This window comes from Vanessa cardui, chromosome 6 (genome assembly GCF_905220365.1).
Source record: "Vanessa cardui chromosome 6, ilVanCard2.1, whole genome shotgun sequence".
In the NCBI taxonomy this organism is placed as follows: domain Eukaryota; kingdom Metazoa; phylum Arthropoda; class Insecta; order Lepidoptera; family Nymphalidae; genus Vanessa; species Vanessa cardui.
Genome location: NC_061128.1, coordinates 2,909,181 through 2,920,613, shown reverse-complemented (window position 1 = coordinate 2,920,613; position 11,433 = coordinate 2,909,181). Strand labels below are relative to the sequence as shown.

The 11,433-nt window shown below is 32.7% G+C and overlaps 1 protein-coding gene across 1 annotated transcript; it reads left to right on the top strand.

Annotated features, from left to right (window-relative positions):
* Positions 1–575: 575 nt before the first annotated feature.
* Positions 576–11,420, top strand: LOC124530332 (midnolin homolog). Its single transcript, XM_047104465.1, has 5 exons — positions 576–944; positions 1,075–1,162; positions 1,302–2,782; positions 3,324–3,411; positions 9,044–11,420. The coding sequence occupies exons 1-5, from the start codon at positions 745–747 to the stop codon at positions 9,467–9,469; spliced, it is 2,283 nt and encodes a 760-aa protein (XP_046960421.1). The 5' UTR covers positions 576–744; the 3' UTR covers positions 9,470–11,420.
* The last annotated feature ends 13 nt before the right edge of the window (positions 11,421–11,433 follow it).

The following is an 11,433-nucleotide window of genomic DNA, read 5'->3' as shown; positions in this document are numbered from 1 at the left end:
TGTCGAACTGTGAATAGTTCTATACAGTAACTGAATAGTCATGTGACTGCCCAGCGTTATTGACAAATTAATAACTCACTGTTTGGTGCATTACGTAGCATGTAAAATATTGACTAAATTGCTTTTAAGTATTTCTGACAAAATCAAGTATATTTTTTACTATTAAAATCATAATTATTAAAAAAAAAACAGTCGATCAAAAATTAAGGTTAGATCTAAAAAGAACTAAAGTAAAATATATAAATATATTAGAAAATGCATATAGATAACTTATTTAATATTTTAAATTTACCGCACAAAGCTTTCTGACATTCTGATTACCCTATAGTAAAAACATCTGACAATTACGTTTCATTTGAGGCAATAACGTAATGAAATGAAAAGAAAATTAGAATATTTTTAGCTTTTGGCAATCGCTATTCATATTTCGTGGTTTAGTGATTAGATATGTGATACCAGAAATATTAAGTGAACAGTGTAGAGCAAAGAGGCAATTTAAATCAAATTAATTTACAAAAAAGGAACGTAAAGTGAACATCGCTTCGCATCAGCTGTTGAATAAAAAAAAATAACGGGAAATCGACGATTGAGATTGGTCACACCGACGGCCACATCAAATCTGGGGGTCTAGCGTGTGACCCTGTTATTTCTATCCTGCAATAAAATAGCTGTGTAATCCTAGATAAGTTGTGCATTATTAAAACAATATAACAAATAAATTGCAGTGTAATTTATGTGTAAAATATGGAACGTGCAACAGGAACAGAAGTTTACGGGTGTGGCTCGCCCCATTCTACGGACATAACGCTAAATATACAAACGACAACGGGTGGTAGTTTCTCTATCAGCCTGAACGGTAAAAACACAGTGGAGCATCTGAAAAAGGTCGTTTCAAAGAAACTTAAAGTGTCAAAGGATAGAATATGTCTTCTGCATCGCGAAAGGTAAGTGCAGAGGCGTCAGACGCCAAACTTCTATTGTTAAACATAGGTATCACGGAAATAAGTTGCGTCGATATGATGACGCATCCGCGTCCTTTGACATGATTATTGATAAATGATTTTGTCTTTACAGACAACTAAGAGATGGTACTCTACAAGAAAATGGTGTGCTTGATGGATCGCGAATAATTTTACTACCGAGTGTTGAGACGGGCCTTCTGGTGAGTACGTCACGCAATTTCGAAACTCCATGCTCAATGCCCCATGATAATCACGTGTTTCACAATAATGTAAAGCTAATCAATAACAGTTTATCATTTGTTAACATTGCGTTTATACTGTGTATCATTCGTTTCACAGAGTCAAAGACCTGAAAACTCGGTAATGCAAGCTTTGGAGTCCCTTAATGACGCACAAGTCAACGATTTTCTCAGTGGTAAATCTCCTCTTAATTTGACAATGAGATTGGGTGATCATATGATGTTAATCCAGTTACAGTTATCAACTTTGAACTCGAGTTCATCAGGTGGCTCTCGGACTTTAAGGACATCCACTCCAACAAAAAGTTCAACTATACGAACAAAGTGTGACTCTAGGGATACACCAAGCTCACATATTACACATCATAAATCCTCACATTGTGAAGAAACGGTACTTCACAGTGATAAGACTAAGCAAGAAAATCAAATGACTATTTTACAAAAGCAAGATCTAGATATGTTACAAAATGCTTTTGATTTATATCGCACAATGGCTGAAGAAAAATATGCAGAGAAATCTGCATTAAGTAAAGATAAAGAGGATCAGATGGATACTTCAAATTGTACCCTTTCAGATTTATCAGACACATCGTTGGAAAATGAACAGTCTCCCATAAAATCTCTATCTAATTTGGTGTCTAGTCCAATTGATGCAACTACCTCTGAAAACAAGGATATGACTGTAGCAAATGCTGTAAAGAGTAGTTTAATAGACTTGTTATCAAGTAATAAACTACCTACAGATTCTATTCCTTCTACGAGTGCCATGAATGATAAAGTCTGTCCCACAACTTCTCATACGTCAGATAGTTCCATCAGTGATGATAGTGACAACTTTACTGACCAAAGCTCATTCCTTGCTGAGAGCACAATCGATGAGTATCCAATGGAAAATTTGTTTAATAGTGCTGTAGACAAAGGATTATTTGATGAGCAGGATGAATCTATGATGGACAGAGAAATCTCTAATTTGGCAACCACAAGTCATGGATCACAGGAAACTTCAGGAAGTTTGCCTTCATTTCAGAGTCTGAATGAACCATTAAAAAACAAGCGCTTCCAATATTTACTTCATAAAACTTCAAAATTCAAACATCCCATTGGTCATAATAAACAGAAAGCTTTCATGCAGTCTGTTGTTAATAAACACAAGAAAAAGATTACACCTATAGGTAGTCAGTCAGATGCAAGTTTTCCTCAGCCTTCAACTTCTAGAAATGAATCATATGTAACAAATACAAAAAAACCACTTCAATCTGTTGGTCAGATTGAGGAGGTAACACCATCAACTTCTAAGCAAATATCCTTTAGGGCTCCAGATGCACCTAGAAAACCTCAAAGGGCATCTCCTACCCCTCCTGTAGATACTAAAGCTCTTATAGAAGCATCAAAAAATTTGACACAGAAATTGAAGAAGTTATCAAAGGAGGTATTGACCAACAAGGTTGATCTTAGAACCGCAGAAGAGTCAGTACGCTCAAAGATAGGCCCCGGGGCTGTAATAGAATCCATGAAGCACCATGGGAAAGGAATATATTCAGGAACATTTTCGGGCACACTGAATCCTGCTCTTCAAGACAGGTAAAAATTTTGTTTTTTTTTTTTTAATGTTTTATTTATTTTTAAAATAATTATGATAATTGAGTATGAGAAATTAATTTTAATCTAAGACATTTTTCATAACAAAAAAATGTACATCAAGTGATATGTGAATAAAAGGAAAGATTAGGTTGTAAGTGTGTCAGCGACAACATTATTTATATTGTCAATAGATTTTTTGCTGTGTTAACAATAATAACTTTTACTATGCAAGTGTTTTTTGACTTTATTTAAATGATAAGAATAAACATTTTTTAAAAGTTACATTTCTTAAATTATATAAATGCACATTAGAAATAAGGATTATAGTCTTACAAGTTCTTATGTACATGTCATCAAGTCATAAAATATTGTTTTGTAAATAAATTACAATGCATTCTGCAAATATGCTAGTTATATTTGACTTTGAATATTTTTACATTAATTATTAGAATGTTGCATGTAAATTACAAAAAACAAATCCTTACAATATATTAGTTTGTTAAACATTTGAGTGTTACAATTATTGATTGCTCCTTTTCAGATATGGACGACCAAAGAGGGATATCTCAACGATTATTCACATATTAAATGACTTACTATGTGCTGCACCACCCATTGCTTTATCACAGGTATGTTTTTGATGAATATAACACTACAATTTTGTTCAACATCATCTGTTCAATTTTTGTGCAAACATTGAACAGATGTTGAAAAAACTCTTGTTTATAGTCACTGTGACCTAGTAAAATTTGATTACACATTGTATATGTACAGTTATTGGAAAGAGCCTGACAAACATATTATGAATTGTGCCTTTTTGAATTTGAACCCAAAGGATTAAAAAGAAGCATTACTGGTTGTATAAAAATGAAACTATCAGACGAATTTCAGCTAGATGACTCATCAACTTTTTTCTTTTAAAGTATAATCAACAACTAGTAAATTGGCCACCCTTTCTTAAGTAGATAGAACCTTAGAAGTAAATTATGAAATCTTAGCCTTAGTAACTAAGAAGTTGCCTATAACTTGCCCTAAACTTAAACTGGCTTACTCACCCTCAAAACAGAACACAAAAATACAAGAAGTGCTGTACTGGTAACCAGTTGGTATCTATATTTTGGTAATGTGGTTGAACTAGCTCCAAAACTTTAGTAGCTGTTATCTATACATATAATAATAAAATTGGAGTGTCTGTTTGTAATGACAGCGTAAGCGAGGCGCTGACGGAGATAGACGTGTTTCTTTTGAGCTCTGTACATCTTATTCGAATAATAATAGTAAAAGTTATAGTATAATTGTAAAATCTATTTGATTGACTGTACTAATCAGCAAGTTAAGTGATAAGTGGCAAAACTCAGTGTGATACAAACAAAAAGTGATGAAAATTGCTAAATATAAGCTCACTACAAAGGGATTATTATAATGTATGTAGTGTAAAATCTAACAAAGTACGCTGCTATACCCTCCTTTTATTTATTTATTTATTTGTTTGTTAAAATCGCTAATGACTCTATAGTAGGACAAATTCACCGTTTCAATTATCAAACGATTGGTCCTACGGTGCGATAGTTAGGTGACAACTCGAAGAATCAGTGTTCAAACCCTGGCGTAATCTCAACTTTTTCTTTGTTTTAAAGTATTCGCCTTATCGAATTTAAATAGTGGGTCTTTGTAGCAATTATTGAAACATGGCTGACAAACGTATAAATTGTGGATGTTGTAGTTTAAGTTCAGACGAAGATGAACACATCCTATGCTCAACATGCAATGTAGCATATCACTGTGGTTGCTTGGGTGTTAAATTAAGTACTGGCAATTGTAATAATTGGATTTGTCCAAAATGCAATGGATCAACACCAAAAGGAGTCAGACATGATGAAACGCCTGTGCGACTAAGTAATAACCTTACTAAGGCAAGTGATTGTAATGTCACCAAAAGACCGCACAAAAGACAGGCGCTTAGTTCTCCAACGTCTATGAATGTAACTGCAGCCGTAACCCAGGAACAAGTACGTGTTATCGTGAGTGAAGTTATTGAAAAGGAGATGACTACTCTAATAGAAAACATCAACAAAACAATTTTATCCACTGTTAGTACTCACTTAAAAAACATAGAAACCAAAATTGCAGATCTACAGGAATCCGTGTCATTTATAAGTAATCAGTATGATGACATAAAAAAACAAGTCAGTACATACTCTGAGTTGACTATAAAATTACAACAGGAAAACCAATCGCTTCAATCTACTGTTTTAAATCTTACAAACAGAATAAATCAGATTGAACAAAGATCACGAGCCACCAACATCGAAATCCAGTGTGTACCGGAGTCGAAAAACGAAAACTTAATCAAAATCGCAAAACAGCTGTCAAACGCCGTTGGTTTTGACCTTGACGACAGCAAAATTCAGAATTGTACCCGCATCGCAAAAATTGATTCTAGTTCAAAGCGACCAAGATCTATTATTCTACAGCTGAGCACACCGTTAGTTCGAGATCAGCTTTTAGCAGCCGTTATTAAATTCAATAAAAAGAATCCCTCAGGAAAATTAAACAGTTCTCACCTTGGTATTGGAGGAAATATAGTACCTGTATATGTATGTGAACATTTATCCCCAGCCAATAAATTACTTCATGCTGCTGCAAGGCGCAAGTCTAAGGAACTGAATTACAGGCATGTTTGGGTACGGAGTGGGCGCATATATATGCGAAAAACGGACAATTCAGACTACAAACTTATAAGCAATATGGACTGCCTTGATAAGTTAAATTAATTATTCTTACCTATTTTAATAGCACGCATATTGGTTCAAATTATTTTAAAATTCAACCAACTAAATATATATTACCAAAATGTTAAAGGCTTGCGGACAAAAACTCATGATCTGTATAGAAATGTTTGTTGCAATAAATATGACATCATTGTATTGACTGAAACGTGGTTAAGTAATAGTATTTTGGACTCTGAAATGTTTAGCGCTGATTATAATGTTTACAGAAGGGATAGAGATAAGTTTAACTCTAAGAAAAAAGACGGAGGAGGGGTATTGGTTGCTGTATCAAATAGACTAAACTCTCGCAGAATGGGCCTTTTCTTGATATAAGTAAATCTATTAAATTAGCTATTTGTGCAGCCTACATTCCTCCACCTGTCAATAAATTGGTCTTAGATAATTTTATGGATAATTATAATTGTATCTCTGAATTAATTAACTATAGAACAATTATTATAGGAGATTTTAACTTAAGTTGTATCGATTGGAACTTGGCTGAAAGTCACCTCGATGGATACCACACTACCATCTTAGCTCAATCTTTAATAGATTTCTTGCACACAAACTGTTTCCGTCAATTTAATCGTGTAAAAAACCATATGAATAAAATCTTGGACTTAGTTCTCTTTAATGATGAATTAATAACTCTCACAGTTGACCCTTCAACAAACGAATTAAGTCGTGTGGATCCTCTACATCCACCTCTTAACATCAATATTGATCTAGAAGATAATTCGCAGAAAAACCTGAATAAAAATCTTAACACAAAGAAATATAATTATTTTAAATCAAATTTCAATGCAATAAATGAATTCCTCAGCAACGTAAATTGGGTCGAAACGTTTGCAGGGATTAATGATGTAGATGAAATGGTGAACTGCTTCTACGCTATTATACAAAATTCCATAGAACTTCATACGCCTAACATAATTGTTAAAAACACTTTTAAGTACCCCCCATGGTTCAATAAAACTCTCATTAAAAGAATAAAAGAAAAAGAAAAGATAAGAATAAGATTTAAGAAATATAAAAACCCAATGGATGGGGTGTCACTGTCCATTTTAGAGAAAAGATGCGACAAGCTATCACTGGAGTGCTATAATTCGTATCATAAATTCGCGGAAGAGAAAATTAAATCTAATACTAAATATTTTTGGTCGTATACAAAAAGAAAGAAAAACAACAAAGCTAGCACTTATGCAGCAACTATGAGGCGAAATGAAGTTATAGCGAGTGATGGCCCAAGTATTTGTGATTTATTTGCATCACAATTCTCATCAGTTTATGAAGAAAATAAAGTACCTTCCCATAATATTGATTATATTCTTAAAACCTTGGACAGTAGAATCAATAGCAGTTTAGCGCTAATTCAATTGAAAGAATCCGACGTTCTAGAAAAATTAAAGTGTTTGGATAGCAATAAAGGTTCTGGACCTGACAACATTCCCCCAATTTACATAGTAAAATGCTCATCAAATCTTGCTCTGCCCCTCACAATTATATTCAACACTTCGCTACGATTGGGGATATTTCCTTCGAAATGGAAGACTGCAAAAGTAGTTCCCATTTTCAAAAGTGGTGAGAAAAATAATGTGAAAAACTACAGGCCCATTTCAATTCTCTCGATATTTGGAAAAGTGTTTGAGTCATTAATTTACCCATATATTTACAACCATGTTAGATGCTTGTTCAGTAATCATCAGTATGGCTTTGTTGCTGGACGGTCTACATGTACGAACTTAGTGAATTTCTCAGAAATTTTATTTGAATCTGTCGATAGAAATAAAAGAGTAGATGTTATTTATACTGACCTAAGTAAGGCTTTTGACCTTGTGCCATTTTCTGCTCTTATTTTAAAACTGTCCGTTTGTGGTCTCACAGGGTCACTGTTAGGATTACTTGAGTCTTATCTTACTAGCAGACATTTTTATGTTGTTGCCAGCGGTTTTCAATCTAGTAAACGCAAAGTAATATCTGGAGTTCCACAGGGCTCACACTTAGGCCCGTTATTATTCAATATATTCATAAACGACCTAACTAGTTCTCTTAAATATTCTACCCCATATTTGTACGCTGATGATGTAAAACTTCTTAAAATCATTAGGAATTCAAATGATACAATCCTTTTACAAGATGATTTAACACAATTGTACAACTGGTGTCAAAATAATGGTATGAAACTCAACCCAGATAAATGTTCATGGATATCTTTCACTAGAAATTATAATGAGATTAGTAGGCATTATAATATAGCTGGCAATCATATCAAATCCGTAGACACGATTAGGGATCTTGGGGTGGTCTTTGATAAAAAATTAACTTTTATATCACATATGGACAACATAATTAGCAGGGCATCTAAAATGTTGGGTTTCGTTATCAGAAACGGTAAACTGTTTCGAAATCCAAAAACTAAGATCATATTGTTCAACAGTTTTGTCAGGAGCATTTTGGAATATGCAAGTGTTGTGTGGAGGCCACATTACGCAACTCACAGTTTAAGACTAGAGAGAATTCAAAAACGTTTTCTTTACCATCTTACATTTTCTTTAGGTAAAGCCAAATTATTTCCTACCTACAATGACAGACTAAAGTACTTCAAAATTATTTCCTTAAGTCAAAGGCGTGACATGCTAGATTTAACGTTTTTATACAAATCTCTAAATAGTTTATATGATAATTCTTTTCTAGTTTCTAGAATAAATTTAAATGTTCCTGCTAGATACCCACGAAAACCGATAGCGCCATTAGTAAGACCTTTTCGTAAAACCGTCTTAGGAAGTAACTCACCTGTGGCACGTTTTTGTAAAATCTTAAACGAGCACAGTGCCTCCCTTGATCCATTTGGTGACTCTTTATCTAAGTTCCGTAAGAAAATGTTAGAATTATTAGCCATTTGATTGTTATTGTTTCGTTATCATTTTTTTTTTAAAAATCTCTTTTTTTTTGCAAATATTTTTGTTAAGTATATTTTTTTTTTTTTGTAACTTTTCAATTAGCATAATATTTTTAAACTTGTAAATGTACATATTTTTATCGTGTAAGCTCCTTTTATATCCACATTGCATGAGGTATTCTCCTTTATAGGTAATGCATTTAGTTTTAAGCTTTATGTTGTTATTGTTACTAATATTGTGTTAATGTATTTACTCCTGGAGGATCTTAATAAAAATAAATAAAAAATAAATAAATAAATAAATAATATCAAAATAGCCCTTTTTTACTCAATGTATATGAACATATTTATACACGGTACACATACCAAAATAACATTATTTATAATTTTTGTCGCCTGCCTGTTTGTTTGCTGCGGTTAATATCTGGAACGGCTGTACCGATTTTGACGGAACTTTTACTGGCAGATAACTGATATAATACAAAGTAAATGGGAGTAACTTAGGCTACAATAATAAAAAATGTGTACAAGGTCGAGGGCACAGCTAGTTTTACTATAAAATGACTTATGTTTTTTATTTTTCGTTTTCAGAAAGAATCTAAACACTCCTGCTCAACTAAAAATCTTGATGAAGCTAGGAAATGTCTTGGTTGCAGTCAACCTTCATGTTCTTACGGTCAGTGCGACGGTCACCTCCCTTCTACTTCGAGCAAAGGCTGTATATGTGACCACAAAACCTGTCAGTGCAATCGATTGGATCCTAATGTGTGTATCTCTTGTGAAGGAAAATCGATACCAGGGGAAACATGCAAGAAATGCGACATGGCGAAAACATTAGCAATGGAAAATTCAAAAACGAAATGCAAGCTCGAACAACTTAGGCTGGTCATGCAACAAAAGAAGCAAAGACGCGAAGCGCGCAAGTTAAAAACCCTCCCTTACACCACTCCGTCTAAAGCTATAGCAGCGGCCGAGAAGCAGGCTGTAATGCAGGAAGAAATAGAGACTGTTGCTTAACACCAAATAATATTATAATTGCAACTTGCTGTGGCTAGTGCGCTCTGGAATAGTAATTGTTATATTAAGTTACAGTTTTATTGTTATTTCTAATTGCGGTAAATAAATTAGTTTTCAAATAAATCACCAAACGGGCCTGTTATAAATGGGTGACCTCAATATTGACAATGCATTCATCGAGAGCTAGCAGAGAAAGTGTTTGTTCTATTGTTACCTATGCACTTTTAAAATTGTCAAATATTTTTTGTAGTACACATTGATCCCATCTATATAACAATAAAAAATATTATAATAACTTGAAAATATTGCGCATTGGCAAGGTTGTTAGCTTTATTGCGTGTTGCATTTGAAGGAGGGAAGCCCTCGGATATATTCTAAAATACCATATTTAATAGTTCGATGAGTAGACATAAATTTTAAGCGCTATTACGGCATGTACAAATGATTAAAAGAAAAATTAGCGAAATCCTAGTTGATAGTTAAATAATCGCGTAGGGTACTTGATTGATGTTGCCTGGTGCGGCTGAAATGGATTTTTGTTGTTATATTTTAGATTATATTTTATTATTTTAATGGGACAGTCAACTTTTAGACACTCTTGTACCTAGTTAATTTCTTTTCGAGATCGCTGTTGATTGATGTATCTTTTGGAATTAATTTTTGATATTAAGAAGTTACTTTTCACTGTTGAAATGTGGGGTTTAAACTATAACATGGAACATTTATTATTAATACTTTTTATTCATCATTACACAAGTTTGACTCCATGTTTTATTAGAAAATAATTGGCACTGTTATCTTTAGTTATTTCTTTGTTTTTTTTTTTTCATTACTTTTCAAAATGTTGTTTTAATAAATGTTTTTTTTTCTCATTATAGCCATTTTTTTTAGTTTCTTTTTGTTTTTACTAACTTGTAATTTACCTTCCAAATGACTAAGAACTAAAACACCAATCAATATTTATCGCAATAAAAAGATATTCTTACAAGCCTATAAAATGATATATTAGTGTATACAAGCTTTGTACATAGATTTATTAATAGTAATAAAATAGAAATGCTTACTGTTTTATTTAAAAAGTACTTGAAAATTGTTTTCGCTAATGATAAAAATAAAATTTGCCAACTATGTTATTTACAGTTTCCTTGGTTTTGAATATTCTTTGGATGTCGGATATTTTACTGAAATAAAAGTTTGGGTGGAATTCGATCGAATAAATTGTAAAATATATTTTATAAATTGAAATGTTAATCTGATATTTCGTCAGTAACGGTATATTGAAACGAGATGTGGTTTATTTACCGCTATATTTATCGGGTATTTTGTTAAGAGATCTATTTTAGTAAAACAGGGATATGAAACTATTCTTTAGGAATAGTTTGGAGATTGTTATATTTCAATATGATAAAATATGATGTGAGGTTACGTCTTAGTCTTCCGTGACAAATCTTATGTTGCAGTTGTACCTTGGCGAGGGACCAAGAGACAAGCTATATTGTTGTTCGATTCCGGGATTGTTAACAAAGCAATAAAAAGTTTCCTTACATTGCCGTTGAGTAACGCAAAGTGCCTATTGATGTGTAGTAAAATATACTTACCTATAAGTGTTGTGCCATATGGAGGTTTAGGTTCATATTTAACAATTTTTACATGTGGCACCTACATTGTTCTTATTCCTTTGATTTGGTTCCACTTCTTTATAGTCTGGAACGCTAAGATCTCATGAAATATTTGTATATACATTTTATTTTTTTACATGAAAGAAACCCCTTTTAAAGTTGTAATACTTTCGTTACCATATTCCCATAATCTTTTTGAGTTTTAATTAACGTTTTCCAACCTTGACATACATAACAGCTATAATTTAACAGGGTTAAAGTAAAAAAATCGTGAATTGTTTTTGTCTTTGTATTTTGCATGTCTAGTAAAGAGAATAAAGTTAAATACTAAATTTTGATTGTTTT

Coding starts and splice junctions, on each gene's coding strand:
- LOC124530332 (XM_047104465.1), top strand. CDS start 745: ATGGAACGTGCAACAGGAACAGAAGTTTACGGGTGTGGCTCGCCCCAT. Junction 1,163..1,301: donor GTGTTGAGACGGGCCTTCTG/GTGAGTACGTCA, acceptor TTCGTTTCACAG/AGTCAAAGACCTGAAAACTC. Junction 2,783..3,323: donor AATCCTGCTCTTCAAGACAG/GTAAAAATTTTG, acceptor GCTCCTTTTCAG/ATATGGACGACCAAAGAGGG.